Consider the following 26,696-nt stretch of genomic DNA (forward strand, 5'->3'; position numbering starts at 1 on the left):
AGTCCACCAATGGTTTTCTTCTTTAGGGAAAAATTTTGTTATGCCTTACTTCTCTACTAGTCCGCGTGTGGCCACAGCAGCTTGCAGCGGGATTCCTCTTGAGGGAAGAGATCTGCCCTGCTTTTCTCCCCCCTGAAGGGACCAGGAGGGTTAGGTAATTCGGCAATCATTGTTACCCTCCTTGTGATACCCCCCCCCCACGGGGGGTTTGGAGATCCTGGTTGTCGGCTCCACATGTTTTTTCCTTCCTGCTTGCACTCATGGCTCTGCCTCTCCCCCTAAACCTCCCCCCATCCCCCCCCCCCGTGTTGGGTCTGTGGACCCGAAGGCCACGCGCGGGAACGTTTTGAATTTCAAAACAAAAGAGGGGGCGGGTTGACAAGGGAGTGGGGCCTATGCGCGGCGCCGTGTGTAGGACGTAGGTCCACGAGGACACATGGCGCAAGTGCAGGCATAAGAAATCAAACTGGAGCAGTCTCTCCTCTGCTGATAGCGAGGAGCAAGCAAGCCTGGCTACACTCAGGACACAGGAGCGGTGGGGCATGTAAGGGCTGCAATGGCATTCCTAATATGGAAAGGCCATTTTTTCCCATCGCTAGACTGAACTTGTATGGCGGTGATATACTGTCATACTATTGTTCAGCGATTAGTCATTTAAATAGTGCCTCTGCTTTTTGTGCTTAGGACTATGTCTGCTAAAAAAGACACCACAAAAACCTCACAAAAGGTACCAAAGATTCCACCTCCAGGCTCTGGGAACTCCAGTCATGCCTCCACACTGTCATCCTCGCCTGAAGTACCAGTTGGGGCAAGCCACGGTGAGTCATTGGAACAGATTGGGGGTGCAGCTGCTTCTCACATCTCAGCCCCTGTATACATGACTGAAAATGCCTTTTCCTCCGCCCTGCAGGGCCTAGAGGGAAGATTAGCGGCTTTAATCGCATCCTCCATCCAAAGGGATAGGAAACATGTCAGATCCCCCTCCCCCACCTTAGATTCTTTGCAAGGGGAACAGTGGGTACAGGATGAGGTGTTACCCTCAGGCGATCAGGAGGAAAAACAAACCGATTACTCCTCTACGGAGGAAACAACGGTAGATGAACCCTTTTCAGCCCCGCAATCTGAGAAATTGCTGGTACGATCTCTTACGGAGATGGTTCGTTCCACTTTCATGCTACCCCTAATGGAGTCTGCTAAAATTTCAGTTTCTTCCTTGGGTTCCTTAAAACCTTCACAGCCTTTGCATGTGTTTCCTGTCCATGCATTACTAAAAAAAGCTTATTTATGCTGAATGGGATCACCCGGATAAGAATTTTCTCCCTCCAAAGAGATTCTCAGTTCTCTATACCCTGGAGGAGAAATTCACCAAAAAATGGAATGTATCAGCAGTTGACGCTGCGATTTCCAGTGTGAATAAAAGTCTAACTTTTCCAGTAGACAATGCACAAATGCTTAAGGATCCAACAGATAAAAGGTTGGAATTCCTTCTAAAATCCTCTTTTTCTTTGGCAGGTGCCGTTACTAAGCCTGCAGTCGCTGCAATAGGAATCTGTCAATCCCTAAAGGACCAATTTAGACAGGCCCTTAAAGTGCTTCCTGTACAGCAAGCCTGGGATTTGGCCGAGCTGCCAAGAGCATTATGTTTTGCCATAGACGCCATTAAAGATTTTATTCACCAGATGTCCTGCCTTGTGCTTGTGCTAGTACACATGCGTAGAATCCTGTGGTTAAAAAATTGGTTATCTGAAGCACCATGCAAAAAGCTCCTGACTGGTTTTCCTTTTCATGGGGATCGGCTATTTGGGGATGATTTGAACAAATAGATCCAAACGATTTCTAGTGGGAAAAGTACTCTTTTGCCAGTCAAAAGAAAGAGTAAACGCCCTTCATTTAAGCGGACTCTTTCTCCTGCGCCAGGGGCATCTGCCTCTAGGCAGTGGTGACGGCCTCCACCGCCAGACTCTAGAGGAAAACCTCAGGGTCAGGCCCAGGCACATAAAAAGGCCTGGGGCCGGAAACCTGCAAAACAGAATTCTAAAGCCTCATTATGTAGGGCCGCCCCACCTCGTCAGGCTGGGGGAAGACTTCTGCAGTTCTCAGAAGTCTGGCAAGAGGAAATTCAGGACAGATGGGTCAATCTCCACGGTAACTCTAGGGTACAAACTGGAATTTCGTGACTTTCCTCTGTCTCGTTTTTTGCGGTCAAACGTTCCCAAAGATCCAGGGAAATGGAGATGTCACACCCATTCTAGATCTGAAAAATCGAAATCAGTTCTTGAAGCTCCTCTTCTTTCGCATGGAGTTGATCAGGTCAGTGGTTTCTATCCTACAAGGAGGAGAACTTCTGGCATTGATCGACATCAGGGATGCATATCTGCATGTTCCTATATTTCCCACTCGCCAAAGGTTTCTGCGGTTCGAGGTAGAACAGCAGCATTTCCAGTTTGTAGCCTTGCCCTTCGGGCTAGCTACAGCACCCTGGGTGTTTACAAAAGTCCTGGCCCCACCTCTAGCCAGGTTAAGGGCACAGGGCATAACAGTCTTGGCGTACCTAGACGATCTATTGCTAATAGACCAGTCGGTGGCTCGTTTGGAGCAAAGCGTACGCATTACAACCAGTTACCTGGAAAGTCTAGGTTGGATTCTCAACCTAGAGAAGTCTTCCTTAAAACCGCTAAGAAAGCTGGAATACTTGGGTCTGAACATAGACACAGCCCAGAAAAGGGTGTTCTTGCCTCAGGCAAAGATCAATTCCATAAGAGAGCTGGTGCGGATGGTCAGGTCAAAAGGAGATCCCTCCATTCGCCTTTGCATGAGGTTGTTAGGAAAGATGGTGGCTTCATTCGAAGCTGTTCCCTATGCCCAATTCCATTCAAGACTGTTGCAAAACAGTATCCTGTCTGCTTTGAACAAAACAATTTAAGCTTTAGACTTGCCAATGCGGCTGTCCCCAAGGGTGTCCCAAAGCCTCAGTTGGTGGTTACTAACCCAGAATCTGCTGAAAGGAAAATCATTCAGATCAGTTATCTGGAAGGTGGTAACGACAGATGCCAGCCTTTCAGGCTGGGGAGCAGTCCTAGAAAAGACAACTGTCCAGGCATAGTGTCCTGTCAGGATCCAATCCGACAATACCACAGCCATAGCCTATATCAATTACCAAGGGGGCACCAAGAGTCTTGCAGCGCAGAGAGAGGTGAACCATATTCTAACTTGGGCAGAAAGGAATGTTCTGTGCCTATCGGCATTCTTCATTCCGGGAGTAGAGAATTGGCAGGCGGACTACTTGAGTTGCCAGCAGTTATTCCCGGGGGAATGGTCCCTTCACCCCGACATTTTTCGGGCTGTTTGCCAAAGATGGGGGACTCCGGGCGTAGATCTTCTGGCGTCCAGATTCAACATAAAGTTGGTCAACTTTGTGTCCAGAACAAGGGATCCACTCCCATGCGAAACAGATGCGTTGGTGACCCCGTGGGATCAGTTCTCACTGATTTATGCATTCCCCCTATTCAGTTGCTGCCACAAATTCTTTGCAGGATCAGGCTGGAAAGAAAGCCAGTAATTCTGGTAGCCCCAGTATGGCCCAGAAGGTCCTGGTATGCAGAAATTGTAAAGATGGCGGTGGAGCATCCATGGTCCCTTCCACTACGGCCAGACCTACTCTAACAGGGGCAGATATTCCATCCTACCTTACAAACCCTAAATTTAACGGCTTGCCTATTGAAACCCACGTTCTGAAAAAGCATGGGCTTTCTGGGTTAGTTATCTCTACCTTGATTATTGCAAGGAAGCCATCTTCCAGAACCATATATTAGTCTGGAGGGCTTATGTTTCCTGGTGTGAATCCAAGCGTTGGCACCCTCGGAGGTTTATCATAGGCAGAAATCTTGTCTTTTTACAATTAGGGGTAGAGATGAAATTGGCCTTGAGTACTATTAAGGGCCAAGTCTCAGCTTTATCGATCTTATTTCAAAGACCGCTTGCGTCACATTCTTTAGTCCAGGGTTTTATGCAGGGGGTTAGGCGGCTTAATCCGCCAGTTAGATTACCTTTGAACCCTTGGGACTTGAACTTAGTTTTGTCAGTGTTACAAATACAGCCATTTGAACTGATACAGCATATTCCCTTAGTCCTTCTTGGTTGCTATATCCTCAGTAAGGAGGGTTTTGGAATTAGCTGCTCTTTCTTGCAAAGAGCCATACTTGATTATTCACGAGGACAGAGTGGTGTTGCGCCCTCGTCCAGGTTTTCTGCCAAAAGTGGTCTCAGGTTTTCACCTGAACCAAGATATTGTCCTGCCATCGTTTTTCCAAAACCATGTTCCAGGGAAGAGAAGTCACTACATTGTCTTGATGTGGTGAGAGCAGTCAAGGTCTATTTAAAGGCAACTGCTCAGATCCGGAAGACTGATGTCTTGTTTGTACTCCCAGAGGGTCCTAAGAAAGGACAGGCAGCATCAAAATCCACTGTTGCTAAGTGGATTAGGCAAGTTATAATTCAGACTTATGATTTAAGGGGTAAGATTCCACCTTTTCAAGTCAAAGCGCACTCTACCAAGGCGGTTAGTGCTTCTTGGGCAGTGCGTCACCAGGCCTCCATGGCTCAGATCTGTAAGGCCGCAACTTGGTCTTCAGTACATACATTCACCAAGTTTTATCAGGTGAATGTAAAAAGGCATGAGGATATCGGTTTTGGGCACAGTGTGCTGCAGGAAGCAGTATAGGTCCTCAAGTCTGGGGGTACGCTACGGGTTGTGTCTCCCTCCCCTCAAATAGCATTGCTATGGGACGTCCCACATAGTGATTACTATGTTGCTCTGCGTCCTGTGATGTACGATAAAGAAAATAGGATTTTTATAACCGCTTACCTGTAAAATCCTTTTCTTGGAATACATGACTTGACACAGAGGTCCCTCCCCACTTTCTGGGGTTTAGGTATATTGCTTTACTACAAAAACTGAGGTATTCCTGATAGGAGGAGGGGTTATATAGGGAGTGAACTTCCTGTATTGGGTGTACCAGTGTCCATCACCTGAAGGTGCCTATATACCCACATAGTGATTACTATGGTGCTCTGTGTCCCGTGATGTACTCCAAGAAAAGTATTTTACAGGTAAGCCGTTATAAAAATCCTATTTTTTACACATGTTTTTGAAAGTACTGTAAAATCTTCTTCCTGGGAGTACATTGAGGGACACAGGAACTAGTCAAGTGACACTGCCATCACCAGGGGGTTGGGGCACTGCCAAACAGAAAAAATGTACAACAGTCCCCATATAAGCCCTCCTTTACCCAGCATGCCTCATTTTTGTCAGAAAGCAATACACAAGGCCAGCAAAAAAACAGAGTGGGTATGGGACCAGTGTCAGTGGGCTCTAAGAAAGATTGTATAGTTTATTAACAGACACCAGAATTCAGAAACCGTTGGGATGTCCATAAGCAGTCCAGTCCAACTGAGACACGGGCAACTGCCACAGAAAGGCCAAAGAATTTTGGGAACTATTCCTAACTCAGGGGTTCCTAAAGGACCAGCACCCAAATCTAAACCAGGTTTACAAAGCCCTAGCAAGACTGGGGAACTGCCACCACCAAGGGGAGGGCTGTAAGTTTCAACCTGCTGCTCCAGACTAGGATAGAGGTATAAAGGGAATAACACTACCTGTTGAACACTGAGCCTAACTCGGCAAGAGCCAAGAATAACAAACCAACAATCCACCAAAAACTGGTAGAACACCACAAATACCCCAAAGTGAAGAAACTAGATCAACAGCAAGATGTGGTCAACTGGGGAAAAAACACTGGGACAAGTCTAAGGATAATAGGTCTGTCAAGGGAACCTTGGACAAATAAAAATGATCCTTTAGAAAACACCGGCTGTTATAAGAATGCCCAAGCCTTATATTTTTAATCCCTGGGATTTAGGGAAAGGAGATTCCATGTTGAGAAAATAGTTAGCCTAACTAGACAATCGGTCTGATGCCGCGTACACATGGGCGGACTTTTTGACCGGACTGGTCCGACGGACTGAATCTGGCGGACAATCCGACTGTGTGTGGGCTCCATCGGACCTACAGCAATCTTTTTCGGTCAAAAATCTGACAGACTTTAGATTTGAAACATGTTTCAGATCTTTCCGACCTTTCCGACGGACTCGAGTCCGGTCGAAAAATCCGCTCGTCTGTATGCTAGTCCGACGGATGAAAACCCACGTTAGGGCAGCTATTGGCTACTGGCTATCAACTTCCTTAGTGTAGTCCGGTCGTACGTCATCCCGTATGAATCCGTCAGACTTTGGTGTGATCGTGTGTAGGCAAGTTAGTTCGTTCAAAAGTCCGTCGGACCAGTCCGGTTGAAAAGTCCGCCCGTGTGTACGCGGCATCAGGAGCTGTCAATAGGAGAGTGTTTACAGCACAATATTCCAACAGACCGTTAAATGACTTTTGAGACTTCTAGAAAAGCCCAAGAGTATCCGCATCAAAGTCTTACTGTCTGAAGGAGGAAGTATGGTGAGCAGTAGACACTTGTGCAAGGGTAGACAGGGATCTGGATATACCACAACCCACGCTTGTGAATGTGGCATGAGGAAAATAGGATGAGTATGTAGCCGTCCACCTAAACCGCTCTCTCTCTCTCTGTCTCTGGGATTTCACAGAGGAAAGTCTGCAAATCTGCCTAACTTTAAACCAAAAGAACATGGTTCCCCTGGCCGCTGAAGCATTCTCAGCCAAGGAGCAAGGGGCAGAGATCTTAGCTACACTGTTATGAACATTAACCTGAGTGGCCACAGGAACAAGGGAGGAATTTACAGGAACTTCCTCAATAAGATGTGAATCAGACACAGAAGTAGGACCTATCTCCCAGTGATCACAATCCAGGAAGGCCTCTGGATGTACTCCGTCACCTACAAGGTATTTGCAGCAGGATCCTAGTATGCTCTGCCTGCTGACAATCCAGAGGAGCACAGAGCCATCCAGCAATGGATATGTCCAACCAATCAGGAGATGAGGAGAACCCAGGAGCAGACGCCTCACTGTGTAGTGTGGAGACCACCAGTTGAGGGGAGCAAAATGGTGATTCCCTTTCTCTAAGGGAGACAGTACAGTCAAGAGTATCACACTTTTGGACCATCCAGATTAGGGACCATTCTAATTTGCCTGTCACAGGAAACGCTTCTAAACCTTCCCAGGTGAAGGTACCACAACACTTAAGCGATGGCTGACGGGTATCAAATTGAAATGCTAGCTCACAAGTGCAAGGAACTGTCTGTTCTGGAAAACCAAGCTGAAACCCCAGATATAGGGACACACCAGCAAATTAAGTTCCCCCAGGATTGGGGACAGGAACCTTCCAAAAGCTAAGCAAAAAAGGCCACCTGGATGTCCTGCTATAAATCCAGGCTTCCAGACATAGAGAGGGAGGATGAAAAGGACTATCTTGGTAGGGTATTCCTTTAATACCCTACAAGCCTTGAAAGATGAGGGAGGAAGAATTTTTCTAAAATGATGAGGAAGACATAAATGACCTACTGGGAGTGGACTTCTGTAGTAAGGATTTCAGATGAACAGTCTTGCCACTGGTGGCCCATTTTTACCAATACTAGACACCCGTGAAGCCTGATCCAGTCAAATCTTGCAGGTGTTAGGCCCTTCAGAAAGGGTTTGGACTACAACAGTCCAGAAAGCTCAACCTCTTTAGAGCAAGCAAACTGAGCATTCTACAGTGGGAATACTAGGTAAAGGCACTAGGGTGGACATAAGGTCCAGCACATTGAGACGTAAGTTGCCTCCGGAGGACATTAATGGGTCAGGTTTTTTACTAGGTAGAGTAGGACGGTAGGAAGGTCCCTGCACATCTTTGTAGGTCATGGGTTCCCTCAGGAAAGGAGTAAATCTAAGAGTAAAGAGAACATTCAGGGGTTCAAGGAAAAAGAACTCTCTTGAAACGGGGAGCGTAAGTCTATGTCAAGTTAATCTAAAGTCAAGTTTAGACTAGTGTAGGAACAAGGGGTCCTAGTGTCCAGGGAACCCAGATAGGCCTTGGAAGAAACACCACTGTGTGGAGTAACACCAGAAAAATGTTAAAGTAATTGTAAACATTTTTTTTTTTTAAATAACAAACATACCTATACTTACCTGCTCTGTGCAATGGTTTTGCACATCCGTGTGGGCTCACTCCAGAGTCTCGCTGCTGCGTCCACTGACAGACAGTGGGACTCGGCCCCACCCTCCACTCCCATGTCACAACTTTTGATTGAAAGCAGTGGGAGCAATATCAATCTGTCGCAGTGGGAGCAATATCAGTCTCTCCAATGAGGAGAGCGACAGTGGCTGGAGCTGCTGCGCTCGTGCACATCGCTGTATCGGATCAGGCTCAGGTAAGAAAAGGGGGGTTGGGGGGGGGGGCTGCAGCACAGGAGGTTTTTCACCTTAATGCATAGAATGCATTATGGTAAAAAACCTTAAGGCTTTACAACCACTTTAAACATGCTTTCTAAAGGAGATGTCAGACACAACCGTTTACCCTGTTAGATACATGGGGAAACCTAAGCACCCAAAATTTAGGGAGGCAAACCACCCAAGGACCCTTCCAAATACACAAACAGCCATACCCTTGTAGAAGTGGTGTTGCACCTTCAGAAGAGTTAACAGAGTGGATAGCTAACCTCTGGCTTCAAGCCCTACGGCCTGAGTGGAAGGTAGACTGTGAATACCTACGTGTACTTCTGTAGAGGTTTTAGTATGGTCACATTGGCTGGCTTGGTATTATTATGGTCACATGGGTTTTTGATATTTAGTTGTCATTTGATCTACAGATACACTGCTTTGGAAAAATAGTTTCCTAATACATTTGCTTCCCTGTTGTGTAACTTTACTTTTTGCCTTTAATCGGCTCCCAGAAGACAAGGCTTTGTGATTGAGCAACTGAATGTCTCAGCCTATACAAACACTGACTGTCACAACATTACCAGTAATAAGAAATTAACTAAATTGTAGCTTTAATTCTTATAAATTATTGGCGCTGCTTACAGTACATGCAATTATCACTTGCTAATACTGTGATCTGTAATGGTATATTTTTTATGAAAATGGTGGAGGGGCCTAGAGCAGGCTTTCTAAAGTAAAATTGTTTTTTATGCACAATAATTCTTAAATGGGTGCCCAGCCTTTTTTTTTAATTTAAGAAAGCTATAAATATGTAATAAAAAACTGTCTTCTTTCAGGTCCTTTGGTGTAGTGCTGTGGGAGATAACAACTTTGGCTGAACAGCCCTATCAGGGTCTGTCCAATGAACAGGTCCTCAAGTTTGTTATGGATGGAGGGTCCCTGGAACAGCCAGAAAATTGTCACCCTAGACTGTAAGTCTTAAAATAATTTTGAAACGGAATACTTGAAAATGCAAATAAATGTTACACAACATATTTAGGCTATATATTAATAGTTGCTAGGGAGGGATTCTTTTAAGAAGTATTCTTTATATATTTGATTCAAGAAGAGTAATAAACACCATTTTTAGGTATTTATGTATTAAGAAAAACTAGCAACTAACTTTAAATACCACTAATACGCATCATGTTCATCTAATAATACTTTTTTTAATTTCTTTGTTACAGTCACAGTCTGATGCAGATGTGTTGGCAATACAATCCCAAGATGAGGCCGACTTTCTTGGAGATCATTGAAATGCTAAAGGATGATCTTCATCCAAGTTTTCAGGAGCTATCCTTCTACTATAGTGAGGAAAATAAACCTCCTGAAGCAGATGATCTTGAGATGGATTTTGAAAATATGGAGAGCACCCCTTTGGATCCGTCTTCCTGTTCATTACGGGATGAGGGACAGCGAGGAAATATTTATGAGGAACATATCCCCTACACCCACATGAATGGGAGTAGAAAAAATGGACGAATTCTGTCTCTGCCTCGTTCCAGCCCATCCTAACACACAGAGCCACCCCTGTTGAAAATAAATATAACTACCCTCCATCGAATCTCAGGACAGAACTGTACCCATGGCTAGAACATCAAACCGCCATTGCCCTCTTCAGGTTTTGAATGTTTCCTTGCCCCATCTGGTGCTTGACTTTTTTTTTTTTGTCTTGTGCTTTGGGTTTTTTTTTTTTTTTTGGGACAGTCTGACTGTAGGGCAAAACTGTGAACAGACAAAGCAACAGGGAAAACTCCATTTGAATCAATTACACTTTATTACCTATTTATTTCCAGTGGCTTTTTACTATCAAGGCAAAGGTGTGCTATGCATAAAAAGCAGGAAATGCTTCTAATTTGAAAGCACATGCCAAAGCATGAACCGATGCTCTACAAGAAGGCAAAATTAAAAACTACACCTTCTTTGTGTAATGGATTAAGGCTGCTAAAACCTTAATCGCTGTTATGGAGCCGTTTAAGCTCAACTTGAGGTCGCCTGACCATAGAGTCTTATCCTGCTTCGCCATTGGGAAAATCACATTAAAAAAAAGCTATCCTGGAAGAAATTACCAGAAAGGACTTAATTGCAAGGAATGTATTAACAAGGTGAAGCTCATATACCTTACATGTTGCCCCTTCATCCACTCATCTTCTGACCTGCTGAGTTTCCTCAACAGTAATACATTGATAACTTTTTCAACAAGGTGCACAAACTGTGCTTAGGTGATTATTTTCTCGCTACAACATGTTCATTTGGTGTCCTGTTATTCAGTGCTCAAAAATCTACAGTGGTGGGCCCAGTTTCTCTCATAAGAGCAGAAACAAGTCTTTGGGATGGTTGATATTTTGTCAGATATGTTCTTAATCAGACCAAAAAGGGAGCAAAGTATCACCATCCCCTTCTCTCCATGCTATATGAATGCCATTAATGTGTAGTATCAACATTTCCTCTCCTTTTTTAGTCAAGCAGCAGAAGGGCCGGCTGGGTAATTTAGAAGTTCTCTAGCGGAAAATAAATGATATACTCACCCCCAAGAGACTGAATTTTCTAACATAAAAGGGGTGTTTTTAGAGTAGTTATCCTCCTTCAGAACAGTTAGGATGGTAACTAGTCTCCCACAGCTTCTGTGGTTTGTGTATAAGCTTTCCAAGTCAGGTCTTTTGCCTGGTGTGCTTACTTTAACAATTACAACTAATATATGCTTTTTTTCGTGTATACGCGATATATTTTTAAAATAAGATCTGTTTTGGTCAAAAATTCCCTATCTAATAATCTGTTGGAAAGTTCCATTGTAAAATCTAGATTTATCAGAATTCAAAAATATTTTTTGCTACTTTTTTATGTACCATTTGACTATTGGATAAAATGTATTATACTGTGAAGTATTGACTTGTCCTACCTGTCAAGGATAGCGCCTGCATGTTTGTATGCATGCACAATACTGTCCTAAAGAGAGTGAATTAGGCTTCACAATAAAGATGGGCTCACTCAGTAAGGCAAAAAGTGCAATAGCCCTTAGCAGCCAACTTATTATATATATATATGTATATATATATATATATATATATATCATTTCTATGATCTGGCTACAATAAACTGAAATGTTATTGCTGATAATTACAGCACATTGGATGTGACTTAAATAGCCCATAACCTTCACAACATACTTTTTCAGATTTTCACACTCCGTATGTAGTGTAACATTCTTTATCACTGTATGTATGAAAACATCTTTTCAATGAGGTCTTTTAGTTAGTCTGTGAAATTTAGGGGTCATAAATATGATTCTTGTAGCTACTGCTATAATCCAACTTTTACACATCTAGTGCAGTAGTTCATGAACCACTTCTTGTATGTCACATTAGATTGCTTTTATCGTTTTTTGCTCTCCCATCTCACATTGCTGCATACAGTCTCTCTAAAGAGGCCTTTGGTGTGCATCACTTGTCTCCCAGTATGATTGTGCCATTGCTCTACAAACAGCACTTTGTACTCATTTATATCTTTTGTGCTGCGTTATCTTGCCATAAATCTTGTTGACCCATACTTAATCGTTCTCCAAGTAACACACTGCACCATATTACTTCTCTACGGCATATCCTATTATGACATATACTTTTTACATGTATATAGCATGTATTATGACCCCAGTATACATCCTATTTTACTCTAACATATTTCTCCATATAATTATAGTACCTAATAGTTGTATTCATGCTGTTCCTCAGATTTATTTTGGTATAACTGTAATATTCTGTAAAGTCTTATGAAAACTATACAGCAAGTTTAATATAGCACTTGGTATAATTCAGTTTCATCCCCCATGCTAAAAATATCGGCCTTATAATTTGCAGTACCCTGTTGCATAATTTCCCCATTTTCAGCACATCATAGTTATTGCTCCACGTCTTTTGGTACAGTCTTGAAAAACGCAATGTGGTTTTAGTTTCAAAACAGAATTGAGCAACATGAACTTTTATCACGCTGATGCACACCTCATTCACAAGTACTGAAAAGATCAGAAAAGCCAACCTTTTTTAGTACCGCTGACATTTTTGGATAACTATTGGATAATAATTGGATAACTATTCACAATGCTTGCTTTGTTACTCTCTAAACTTACAGGCAATAAGCACAAGTATGCTGCTTTCAGATCTTTTCTCTATATTGTGTTCAACCCAGTAAAACGAATGCACATTATACATGCATTGTACTGTGTATCTTCATATCTTTTCACATTTTTTTTTTTTTTTTTTTACTTAGATCTGTCTAGCAGCTTTATTTTCACTACACAGTAGTCACAGTAAGCATTCTAGATTGTTGTGGATTAACACTACCCTATGCCCATTTACATATCGTGGCATTCAGACCACCTTCTTGACAATCTAGCACTTCAAACTAGAAAATAGTTTTTAAATTTGCCTTAGAGCAGATGCCACAGCCTGCCGAGGTCTTATCAAATGGCCCCTTCTTTTTAAATTTTTAAAACCACTCCTTAGTATCTGCTTTTTTTCTTGCCATTGTTTTCATATGCAAGTTCCAAAATTTCTTTGATACTTTATCCTGTTTCCTGTGCCTACAATTTTATGCTTCAGCATACTGATCTCTTACCTGCCTTGGCAGAATGAGAGTTCAAATACCGTAGAATTTTATGGAATATACACAAAAGCATTAAAAAGCAAAAAAAAAAAAATATATATATAGATATATATATATCTATATATAGATATAAAGAAAAAAAACACTACACTAGTGAAAATTTCAGAAAAAAAAAATACTAAAGTTATATATTGTCAGGTTACTTTTTTTTTGTAATTCAACAGATTTTTTCTTAAAAGTAAATTGTATTTATTTTAATATAATGAAAATCACTGTACAGACACATTAGCTTTCATAGTAAAAATGTAAAAAAAAAAATTATATATATATATATATATATATATATATATATATATATATATATATATATATACACATATATTAAAATATCTCAAATGCATGTACATTTTTTATTAGTAATGGATGTCAGGAGATTGGAGGATCGATTTTAATTTTATTTTTTAATCTGTATTTGTGTTAGCACACTATCTACCTCAGTAAATTGTACATTAAGAAAGTAACCCCCTGCTGTGCTGGAAGACAGGGGTTTTTGTTAAGGCACCTCAAGTTTTTCACCATAAGTTTTTCCCTACTTGATGGGACTAAATTAAAATGTCAAAAACATCTTTTCTTTTTTCTTTTTTTTGTTTTTCCTCCTATGAGCACTCCAGCAAGTAACGCCTTCTAACATTTGGCTGTGTTAAGACTACAGCTCACATTTAAATCTACATATTACATATTTGGATTATGAGTATGTACAGTTTCAATCTGTCTTTTAAAAATGTATGTAAAATGATTTGGATTTGATTATAAACATTATCTATTCTATTAAAAAAATCTTTCAAAATAGTAGGACAAGATTTTCTTTGTTAAGAAAGGTTGTTTGACAAGGGCCTAAAGTCCACAAAACTGAATATATTAGTTATGAATGTTAATGGATGGGCTGAAAAACCCACTGGCTTCTAATTAGGGGTCCAGTTTTGATACTTCCCTCTTGGATTTTCAGGCTTTACCTCCTCCTGCTATAGATTCTCACACCTTCTATAACAGCTTTCAAATGGGAAATACTGTTTGTACCCATGGGGCTTCAAGAATACAAATGGTAGGAGCTACAGACAGAGGGTGATGGAAGAAACTGGATGCACCAATACAGCAGAGTGTTAATATGAGACTCCTGCCTTGTGGATGCAGAAATACTATCTTTTTATTTATAATTTTAAAAAAGTATACATTAATTGAGCATATCGATGACAGAGATGGATCACAAAGGCGTTGCATCGCTGGGTGTTTTTTTTTATTTTTGCCCTACAGTTGTAATTAGTTGATAAGTGCAATCAACATGAAACTTTTTTAGAAATTGTTTATTTACTTCTTTAACAGCTTGATTGTCATTGTAGACTTCATCCTGAGTGAGAATTTAAATGTGAATTGTTTTCACGTTTTTATTTTTTAGCTTTTCTAATGTTAATTAACACTGATTGCAGGGGGAAAAAAATCCTTGTAAGTAAATTTTTGTGATAATGGTTACTAGACACCCGCAGTTGAACTTTTTTCTTGCCAGTTACATTAAAGACTAATGATCAGCTATATTTATGCGAGTATAACTTTGCCTTGCAGGTAGTAGTTGCGTTACTGAAGACATGGCCTCATATATCCAGTTTAAGTAGCATTCTATCAGCTAAAGCTGGAGTGTTACCTGTTTTTGAATCTGTTGCATCAGAAGCAGTAATCTGGCAGTGTAAGGGTTATCCAATGAGTAGCATGTATTTTAGGCTTCAGAAATTTCCAGTGAATGAACCTTTCTGTGAGTGATGGAGTGTTCCCTTTTTACTTAAGAAAAGGGAATGATCTACTGCACACATACTAAATAAGTTGTCAAGAAAACTTGCATGGCTCTCTGTTGTGTGTCTCAAATTTAAAGCTGCTTGAATTGTTCTGTAGTAACCAAACATGTAGGCTAAGGATCAAATTTTCCAGTTTAATTGCTATCAGCCAACAGACCGTGCTTAACGCTAATATTTTCGTAATTGAGGTTGCAGTGGCTTCAGCAGTGTGGTAGAGTGAGATTTCAGAATCATTGGATTATCTGTGCATCTTTGGCTAGCATTAGTGGGTAAAAGTCTATTCAGCACAACATTTTGCTATATCAAGGATCCTGTACAACATATCAGATGTTGAAAATGGTATTTTATGCATCTTTAAAATTTCAGAAGACATTTGAAGCTCAGAAAGCATTGGGCAACTTGGCTGAAAAAAGCCTACTCTGACATACCTATTTATGTCCTGCCCTTTGCTACTAATACTGGGTGCTGCAGTCCTGTTACCTTTTTTACCAAGAAAATTTGGTGTCAAGCTATACTTAGTCAATAATTTAGTAATTTCTGTCATTTTGACAACAATGCTCTTAAAAATAAAAATTTAGATGTTTGTAAATACAGTTAAAGCAGTGTAATTAGCACATCTATTTTAATCTATTCCATTTTTTTAACTTAGCCAACAACTTTTATATTTTGATTAAGAAAACATTTGGCTCTTGCGAGCATCATAATTAAAGACTCCAACTGTGTTTTATGAAATTATATTTTTTAGTCCTAAGGTCTGTCTTTATAGTTTTTGTATTTTCTACCCAAAACACAACCCCAATGATTTCCCTTTTCCTGAATAAAGCACACTTACCACCCCAGCCCAGCCCCCCCCCCGGCCCCACCCGGCTTTGGAATTATTCTTTCTCATTTACCCAACTTTTCCTTTTTTATACTGAAAGGAAATAACTGGGAATACTGCACTTATGCTGACATGGCCACTTTACCCTATCGGTGATCATTGTGATATATAATTAATTATATGAAAGAATACAGATGTCTTTCTCTCTCTCTAAAAGAGAAAAAATAAAAACAACAAAAACAAATGAACTTTGAGGTTCAAGGCTAATGATGGAGCTTAAATTTTAAAGCCAGATTACTAAACCTATTTTTATAGCTTTTTGTTTGTTTCTAAAACTCTTCTTCTAGGACTACTATCAGTGTATGCTTTTCAGATCTCTGTTCAGAATCCTAGTTGGTCCTCTTAACATGTCACTAGTTAGCATGCTTATGCTACTACCTGAAGTTCTGGAAAGTACATTGCAGCACCCAGGGGACCAGAGTTGGGAAACTGAGCTAAACCAGCTGGGGTCATTCTGATGTGTCATTGATACTCTGGGCTGACGTTTTTCAGTAGAAACCACTAGAAGAAAAGCAAAATTTTTAATTTAAATTCTTTCACCAAGAGATCTAACCTATATGGCTTAATTTTGCCCACCTAAACTAAATTAAAATGTATTATTATAAAAGGAAATTACTGTGACTTTCATGAATAATTAATGTGTATCTATAGCCATTTTCTTTTAGTTTAGGGATAGACTGAGGGAGGATTAGAACTCTTGTCAGGTTTTACGCCTGTTGGAGAGATTCTTTCACTTCCTGTCTGTTAAAAAGTTTGTCTCTAATTTAGGACGTGAGGTGAAATCTCTCCAAAAAGCAATACAGATTTTTATTTTTTTTTTCTTAAAGGAGGATGCTAGAACCTCTGTTGAATTTTTATGGTTGTCTCTTTCCCTGTTGTAGATTATCTCTCTAAAGCTCACCAAACATCAGAATCTGATTGTAGAACTCTCCTTTAGATCTGCCAACAGCTATGTTCGGCAAGGGCTTGCCTGATTGGATACAATTTAATTGAATAGTGTAAGGAGGCCCTCTTATTACATAGTTTTGGGGACTTTTGTACAAAGATGGTATGGTCAGATTGTATCATGTATAGTGACCCTAAATGATCCCCAGATGACAATTAAACCTGACAAGGCTTTAACCTTCCCCCATTCTCTATTCTAAGCTGAGAATTTTTTTGGGGGTATAGATGCTCTGATTCTAGTTAAAATGTTGCAGTGCTCTGATAAGATGCTGCACAAAAAAGTCCTATGGTATAAAATGGGTAGTCTGGAACTGTGATAAACAGAGGGTTTTCTTTCTTTTTTTATTTCAGTAACTAGCAACTTTCGTTGTATACAAGGTCCCCGTTATGTGCTCAGAATGGTCTTGATTTAAATTATGCCGTTTCCTTAAAGGGAAAGTACTGTTTTGTTTTTTTTTTCCTGAATGAGCCTTTGTATTTAAGTGTTCATGTGATGCCACTTTTGCCATTGCTATTTACATCTGCATTAAGATTTCTGGGATAATTCCAATTTCTATTGGCTAATCATAGCATGTCATGAACAGCTAGAAACCGAATATTTAATGAACTACAACATGAAATGGCAACAAAAAAAGGCAAAAAAAGATACAAGCTACATTCCCTTTAATGAAAAATTTTTTTATAGCACACAGTTGTAATTATTAGCTGTGAATTTGGATATTTTATTATGATAGCTGTCTTTTTTCCTAAATTTTGTTTGTTCTTGAGTTTTTTTTATAATTATTTTATTCATTACATGCTGTTTATCTTTTTGACCTCTGCTGGCAAAATCTGTTAGCGCATCGAGGTTAAGGGCAGGGTGGGGGTGTTGGGTTGGTTATAGTAATGCATGATTTAACTTCCAATGCCTAAATTAGGAGTGAATACACTTTGCAAGCAGCAGTATTTTCATGAATTGCCACATTTTGTTTTATTGCCAATTATTGCTCCTCTGAATTCCTCATTTTGGCTTTTCATAAACTTAAAACATGAAATGGGTTTTCCGTTTTCAGTGAAAATTCCAAGTCTGATAGCAATAGCTAGAAATTGGGATTCCCTGTTGTTCTTCTGAAATATATCTGGTGGCTGTGGAACACTTAACACTGCCTTAGAAAAAAGTTGAGACAGTTCTTGAAAGCGGATTACTCTGGAAATTGCTCCTGAGATGGCAGGAGGATTGTTCCTGGGATGACTGTATAATAGTATAATAGTTTTGGTAAAATGACCAATATAAAGATTTGACCTTAAAGTGGTTGTAAACCTCAGACATGAAATATGAACAAAGCACATCCTTCTATACTGTGTACTTGCCCCTCTCCAAAGATGAGTGTCATTTCTCTCTACTGCCCATTCCTCTGCTATCTGCATAAGTCCCTTCTGACAGCTTTTCCTGACACCAAGAGAAAAAAAGGGCAGGTGAGGACAACTCCAGAACACAGCCTATAATTGACAGCCACAGCTGTGCTTGCTCTCTGTAGAGTGAGGAGGGGTATGTGTCCCTTCCCTCCAATCAATCTCAGAGCTCCTCTCCCTTAGCGGTGTAGTGTGTGAATTCTGATCCATGCCCCCTGATTTCTGTTGCTGAGAGATGCTGACAGATTCTGTGTAGGTTCAGTGTTGTAAAAGACTGTAGGGGACAGATGGCTGCAGATTACCATGTTCAATATATGTGGAAGGATTTGTTTTATCTCTGTGTACCAACTGAGTCTAGTCATTTCACTGGGTATATGTAAGGGTTTACAACCACTTTTAACTATATTAACTTAAGTTGATTAGCTTCTGATTTAACCGGTTCCCGACAGGCTCACTTCTTTTCACGAGGGCAGAATGGCACCCCTGTGCAAAACCCAGCACAGATACGGGGTTTCCTTTAAGAGCCGGCAGAGGGCGCATGTCCCCTGCACAGCAGGGGACCTGATGCACGTGGCCGATAGTCGTGATCGCCGTAAGACACGCGCGATCATGTTCACGAGAGCCAGCGTGGGGATTTGTGTGTGTAAACACACAAATCTCTCTTCTGTCAGGGGAGAGGATAAATGTAGTTTGTTCCTACTAAGTAGGAACAACTGTAAGTCTCCTCCCCTAGTCAGTCCTATCCCCATACAGTTAGAACACACTGAGGTAACACACATTTAACCCCTTGACTGCCCCCTAGTGTTAACCCCTTCCCTGCCAGTGACATTTATACAGTAATCAGTGCATATTTATTGCACTGATTGCAGTATAAATGTCAGTGGTCCCAAAAATGTGTCAGAATTGTCCGATCTGTCCATCACAATGTCGCAGTACTGCTAAAAATCACAGATCACCACCATTACTAGTAAAAAAATATATATATATATAATAAAAATGCCATAAATCTTTACCATAGTTTGTACATGCTATAACATTTGCGCAAACCAATTAATATACGCTTGCAATTTTTTTTTTTTTTTCTTCTACATATTTTTGGTAATACATATCGGCCTAAACTGATGAAGAAATTTGTTTTTTTTTTGTTTTTTTTTAAATTGGGGGATATTATAGCAAAAAGTAAAAAATATTGTTTTTTTTTCAAAATTATTGCTATTTTTTTGTTCATAGTGCAAAAAATAAAAACCGCAGAGGTGATCAAATACCACCAAAAGAAAGCTCTATTTGTGGGAAAAATAGGATGCAAATTTGGTTTGGGTACAGCGTCGCAATTGTCAGTTAAAGCGACTCAGTGCCAAATTGTAAAAAGTGCTCTGTCAGGAAAAATCTTTCGGGGCTGAAGTGGTTAAAAGCCATCATCACAGAATGTTAAAGTGGAACTAAACCCATCGATTTAACAGTTTAAAAAAACAGTTGCATTTTGGCACATTCCCAGAGGCCAAGATGGCAGCTTCATTGGCTGAAAATGATAGGAGGGTTTTGTTCCGCTTTAATACATCTAAGGCCAGGCTTTTTTTCACATCAAGTGGGTTTTACATTCCGATTCAAGTCTATGGGAATGCAAAACTTGCTTGAAACAGGTTGAATGCACCTGTCAGTGAATTCTGAATGATTTCGGAAACATCAAACTAATGCCATCAACACAAGCCCAAAGCCCATGGACACAGGCTCTTAATGTAGTCATTGGAGTCTCTTCCTTCATTGTTTTATTTATTATTCTAGTTTCAGTCCCAAATGTTGATGTGGTTGACGGATGTATTCTTGCCAATACTGCTGCTTTTCAGTTGTTAGCATATGGTACCTGGGAGGGACATTCTTGCAGAGTTATGTTAGGTGCTTGTGGTGTTGCGGTATAATTAATGTGAATGTAATTATAGTTATTTTTAAAATTGTTTTCGCCGGTTGATATTAGCTTGTTAGAAAAAGATTATATTAAAAAAAAACCTGATTACCTCTTGGATCTTTAATCAAACCTTCACCAAGGTGTTGCTACTTGTGCATTTGCTGTTGTTGAGCAGAATTTGCATCTGGTGTGGCATACTTCCTCTATGTAAGTACAGAAATTGGTTGTTTGTAATTGACAGCTTTTAGCAAAATCAGTGAAAGCACCTTTATGAGTGTTTTGTTGCCTCCTGTAACAGCCTCAACTGTTAAACCAAGCCTTTTTTTCCTCTAAGAACTCTTAACATAATGGAAAGGTGGCCTTTTCCTCTGAGAGTGTTTGTATATCTGTTGTCTATGTGATATAATATTGTTGTAACGTTTTCTCTCCAATCCCAAACACTTGTTGCTGTCAGCCAGGTGCAATGTTATATTTTAATTTAATCGTTCTCCTTCCTGCCATCAATCTGTATATTTAAAGAAGCACTTTATGTTTGCCTTCCATCACTTTGTTTCAATCCCTTTCCATAGTTTCCAGATAACTGTTTTGGTAATAAAGCAGTTATGTGATTGTGTTTTTTTTTTCCTAAGGGAGGAGCCACTAACCATGAATAATTCTAAGATTTCCACATATGCCTTTTTTTCATATGTCACCAATGATTTCCTGCATATTGTTAAAATAGTAAACAGAAAATAAAGGAAACTTGTTAGAAGAGAAATGCATATGGTGTCACTGCTGACTTCTGCTTGCTGCTTGGTGGTCATGCTGATATTTTGATATATAAGCTTTGAGGAACTGACCTGGAACAAGTTTAGAGATAATATACCTTGACTTTTCTCTAACTTCCATTTGCTGCTTGCTCGTTCTGGGTTTGTGACTCAGAAGTATAGAAGCCAAGAATGCCCAAGCACGTAGCATATGTAGGAGGCCAGCAGTAGCTTGATGCATTTTTCTTATATGCTATGCGTGTATGAATAACCCATTTACTACACTTTGTGTTCCAAAACTGGTCTGTTAGGCTATTAATCAATCTATTGGTGATCTTCTGGATTCTTATGTTGAGATCTCTGCAGTTTAGAGAAATGTGATAAATCAACATATTGAGCTCCGAGTTGTTGTGTGTTTTTTTTTTATTTTTTTATTATTATAAATTACAAAGGCATCATTTTAAAACATCAGATGGTCTCTTTGGCAGATTAGTGTCTTGGTTTTGTAGAGAGTTGCTCATCCTACTAGATTTACTAATTATTTCCAGAAATGCTGCATGCAGTTCTAGACAACCTATGCTGCGGTATGTGTGATTTTGTAACATGTCTGTGCCAAGCCTAGGAAGTGAGAAAATGATCCTTACCACAGCGTTGTTTGAGAACACCACAATTTTTTTTGTGTTAACAAGGCATTTGTAAAACATGTCAGACCGACTTTTAAATGTTTTATCACTATTATTATAATCCCATGTGCTTTATAGAGCCATCACTATAATTAATTCTCTGCTGTTACCTATGTGATACATTCATTATAACAAACTGTGTGCTCTTGTAAGACTTCATTTGCTTAGCCGTTTAGAAGATATCTGTTCTGTGAATACTGGCTGTCAGCCACATCTCACTCACTGCCTCCCTTAATTTTGCCTCTTTATTTACTATTCTGTTTATGTGATCTATGTGGATTGGGCATTGGAGGATTGTGCTTCATTGTCTTAACTCACTGTCCACTAACTATAGTGCTAAACATTGAACTGGATAATTGAAACAACCCTTGCAATGTTCATGCCAATCACACTTATTTTTATGTCACTTTGTGTTTACCTCTATACTACATGGGTAATAGAGAGGTTACTTATGTTTTGCTGCTTTTTTGTGCTCATTCCCTAAAAATGTTATGCTATCCAATTCCCCTCCCTCACCCATCAAATACCTCATTTTAACTTTTCCTTTGCTGCCAGAAGAGGCACTTGCAGTCAGAACTTTGTCATCTGGCAGAGGAACAGTTAAAATTCAGTATAAGGATCAAAAAAAAAAAAAAAAAAAAAAAATATATATATATATATATATATATATATATATATATATATATACACAGTGGGGACGGAAAGTATTCAGACCACCTTAAATGTTTCACTCTGTTATATTGCAGCCATTAATGTATACACACAGCACCCCATATTGACAGAAAAACACAGAATTGTTGACATTTTTGCAGATTTATTAAAAAAGAAAAACTGAAATATCACATGGTCCTAAGTATTCAGACCCTTTGCTCAGTATTTAGTAGAAGCACCATTTTGATCTAATACAGCCATGAGTCTTTTTAGGAAAGATGCAACAAGTTTTTCACACCTGGATTTGGGGATCCTCTGCCATTCCTCCTTGCAGATCTTCTCCAGTTCTGTCAGGTTGGATGGTAAACGTTGGTGGACAGCCATTTTTAGGTCTCTCCAGAGATGCTTAATTGGGTTTAAGTCAGGGCTCTGGCTAGGCCATTCAAGAACAGTCACAAAGTTGTTGTGAAGCCACTCCTTCGTTATTTTAGCTGTGTGCTTAGGGTCATTGTCTTGTTGAAAGGTAAACCTTCGGCCCAGTCTGAGGTCCTGAGCACTCTGGAGAAGGTTTTCTTCCAGGATATCCCTGTACTTGGCCACATTCATCTTTCCCTCGATTGCAACCAGTCGTCCTGTCCCTGCAGCTGAAAAACACCCCCACAGCATGATGCTGCCACCACCATTCTGCACTGTTGGGACTTCATTGGACAGGTGATGAGAAGTGCCTGGTTTTCTCCACACATACCGCTTAGAATTAAGGCCAAAAAGTTCTATCTTGGTCTCATCAGACCAGAGAATCTTATTTCTCACCATCTTGGAGTCTTTCAGGTGTTTTTTTTAGCAAACTCCATGCGGGCTTTCATGTGTCTTGCACTGAGGAGAGGCTTCCGTCGGGCCACTTTGCCATAAGGCCCCGACTGGTGGAGTGCTGCAGTGATGGTTGACTTTCTACAACTTTCTCCCATCTCCCGACTGCATCTCTGGAGCTCAGCCACAGTGATCTTTGGGTTCTTCTTTACCTCTCTCACCATGGCTCTTCTCCCCCAATAGCTCAGTTTGGCTGGACAGCCAGCTCTAGGAAGGGTTCTGGTCGTCCCAAACGTCTTCCATTTAAGGATTATGGAGGCCTCTGTGCTCTTAGGAACCCTAAGTGCAGCAGAAATTTTTTTGTAACCTTGGCCAGATCTGTGCCTTGCCACAATTCTGTCTCTGAGCTCTTCAGGCAGTTCCTTTGACCTCATGATTCTCATTTGCTCTGACATGCACTGTGAGCTGTAAGGTCTTATATAGACAGGCGTGTGGCTTTCCTAATCAAGACCAATCAGTATAATCAAACACAGCTGGACTCAAATGAAGGTGTAGAACCATCTCAAAGATGATCAGAAGAAATGGACAGCACCTGAGTTAAATATATGAGTGTCACAGCAAAGGGTCTGAATACTTAGGACCATGTGATATTTTCAGTTTTTCTTTTTTTTTTTTGCAAAAATGTCAGCAATTCTGTGTTTTTCTGTCAGTATGGGGTGCTGTGTGTACATTAATGAGGAAAAAAAATGAACTTAAATGATTTTAGCAAATGGCTGCAATATAACAGAGTGAAAAATTTTAGGGGGTCTGAATACTTTCCGTCCCCACTGTGTGTATATATATATATATATATATATATATATATATATATGTCTACGTGCCATGGTTTATGAAAAACGAAATTTTAAAAAATCCTGAACTTATAAATATCAATACTTTAAAAAAAATGGAAAAAAAATTAAAAAGTTATTAAAAATAAAAAAAGCGGTTTATTTTTTCATTGTTTTCATATTAGAGCAAAAACCGTCATGTACATAAAATATCTTTGACTATTGAAAGGAAACTTGCGGAGTGTAAATTATTCAACAATTAACTGTTTATATAAAAATGATGAAATAAATTTATCCAAGAGTAGTCTCTTTTGATGTTATTGTTTGATTTATTGTCCATGAAGTAACATATTAATGTATTGCTATCAGTACATTAATTGTAAGTACATTAAGTGTAAGTAAAAGTCCCGCCAAAAGTTTTTTTTTTCATTTTGAATGATGTAGAAAAGTAAGAACTTCTGTTATATTATTATACTACAATACATTTTTTTGTAGGTAGGTCCAACCGACGCGTTTCAGCTAATAAGTCCCCAGATGATGGCTTATTAGCTGAAACGCGTCTGGTGAACCTGCCTACATACCGCTTGCTGTTTCTATATGCTTTTTGATGATTGGTACCATGTGAGTTATATTATTTTATCTTTATTTTATCTTGGCTTTGCTTAAATACATCAGGAACCCTGTAGTATAAATACTCTGGTTGTCGGCAGCCCAGTCTTACAGGAGCACATAACTCCATGACTGCTATTTTGTAGGCCAGGGCTTTTCAACTTCAACCAGGTTAATTATAGTATGAGCATAGCTAGCCTACAATGCAATGTAGTTATATATACCCAGCCCTCCCTACTCTGTAGGAAGCATGATATTCAGCAGTAGACCTGAGGGAGGGGAGGTGACACAGAATGAAACGGTCTTCTGACAAGCTTTCTCAATGTAAAATGTAAAAATGTCTTAAACATTCTTATTAAGGCATGAATGTATGGAACTTCTGACTTTCAAAACGGTTATAGTTTCCTCTAGCAGTACACTAATTTATATACTATACCACCAAAAGTATTGGGACGCCTGCCTTTACACGCATATGAACTTTAATGGCATCCCAGCCTTAATCCGTAGGATTCAATATTGAGTTGGCCCACCCTTTGCAGCTATAGGCTCCCGCGGAAGGGAGTTTAACAAGAAATGTGGCCACTCATTGAAAATAGAGGAAAAGAGGTTTAACCTTAAACTACGTAGAGGGTTCTTTACTGTAAGAGCGGCAAGGATGTTGAATTCCCTTCCACAGGCGGTGGTATCAGCGGGGAGCATCAATAGTTTAAAAAAAAACTATTAGTCACCTGAACGACCACAACATACAGGGATATACAATGTAATACTGACATATAATCACACACATAGGTTGGACTTGATGGACTTGTCTTTTTTTTTTTCAACCTCACCTACTATGTAACAGCTTCAACCCTTCTGGGAAGGCTGTCCACAAGGTTTAGAAGTGTGTATGGGAATGTTTGATCATTCTTCCAGAAGCGCATTTGTGAGGTCAGGCACTGATGTTGGATGAGAAGGCCTGGTTCACAGTCTCCGCTCTAATTCATCCCAAAGGTGTTCTATCAGGTTGAGGTTAGGACTTTGTGCAGGCCAGTCAAGTTCCTCCACCCCAAACTCACTCTTCCATGTCTTTATGGACCTTGCTTTGTGCACTGGTCCAAATCGTTGACATAGATGAGACCTTGCTTTGTGCACTGGTCCTAATCAAGAAATGGATGAGCGGTCAGGACTCTGTGCAGGCCAGTCAAGTTCCTCCACCCCAAACTCGCTCATACATGTCTTTCTGGACCTTGTTTGTGCACTGGTGCAAAGTCATGTTGGAACAGGAGGAGGCCATCCCCAAACTGTTCCTACAAAGTTGGGAGCATGAAATTGTCCAAAATGTCTTGGTATGCTAATGCCTTAAGAGTTCCCTTCACTGGAACTATACAAAAGAGAAAAAAAAGTGGTCTGGTGCTGCCAGTGACACACCTCCATCCCTATAATACATACAACAAAATTACCCCCCCCCCCCTTTAATGACCAGGCCATTTTTTGCTATACGGCACTGCGTCACTTTTTACTGACAATTGCGTGGTCGTGCAATGCTGTACCCAAACAAAATTGAGGTGTTTTTTTTTTCCCCACAAATAGAGCTTTCTTTTGGTGGTATTTGATCACCTCTGCGGTTTTTATTTTTTGTGCTATAAACAAAAAAAGACTGACAGTTTTGAAAAAAAAAAACAATTTTTTTTTACTTTTTGCTATAATTAACATCCCAAAAAAAACAAATTTCTTCATCAGTTTAGGCCAATATGTATTCTTCTACATAAGCACATTGATTGGTTTGCGCAAAAGTTATAGCATCTACAAAATAGGGGATAGATTTATGGCATTTTTATTATTCCTTTTATTTACTAGTAATGGCGGTGATCAGCAATTTTTAGTGGGACTGTGACATTGCGGCAGACAGATTGGACACTTTTTTTTAAAGATATTTTTATTGATTTAAATACAAACCAGTTGTACAAAACAAGCACAACAAACAACCACTAAATAAAGCTCAGTTAATCATTGGTATACATTGTCAAGTACATAGCTCATGTGTAAATAAAAGACAAATAGTGGTACAGCAGTTTGATATTGATCACATAGGTACATGCACAAGCATTTCGTTAATGTATAGCAATATTAGTACTCTGCATATAGTATGTTCTGGCACGGCCTGTAAGTGATCCATACTATGCATACATTATAAAGAGAGGGTCAGGGGGCTGGCCAGCCATCTGCCCCAGATTTTGTGGAACATTTTTTTTCGTTTCCTGAGTTCAAAGGTAAGTCTATACAGTGGTATAACATAATTAATTAATTTTAGCCAAAAGATTTCAGAGACGTCTGTATACCTTTCCATGACAATAGTATAGTCTTTCTGACATAGAAATAAAGGATACGTAATAGTCTCTTAGCCTG

General features: G+C 39.9%; 1 protein-coding gene across 1 annotated transcript in view; it reads left to right on the forward strand.

The window, feature by feature from the left end:
* Positions 1-24,003, forward strand: part of INSR (insulin receptor) — a 252,051-nt gene extending 228,048 nt beyond the window's left edge. The window contains exons 20-21 of the mRNA XM_073593061.1: positions 9,217-9,351; positions 9,607-24,003. Coding sequence (XP_073449162.1) covers positions 9,217-9,351; positions 9,607-9,934 — 463 coding nt within the window. The 3' untranslated portion in view covers positions 9,935-24,003. The remainder of the gene's footprint in view (positions 1-9,216; positions 9,352-9,606) is intronic.
* The last annotated feature ends 2,693 nt before the right edge of the window (positions 24,004-26,696 follow it).

Source organism: Aquarana catesbeiana, linkage group LG01 (genome assembly GCF_042186555.1).
Source record: "Aquarana catesbeiana isolate 2022-GZ linkage group LG01, ASM4218655v1, whole genome shotgun sequence".
Classification (NCBI taxonomy): domain Eukaryota; kingdom Metazoa; phylum Chordata; class Amphibia; order Anura; family Ranidae; genus Aquarana; species Aquarana catesbeiana.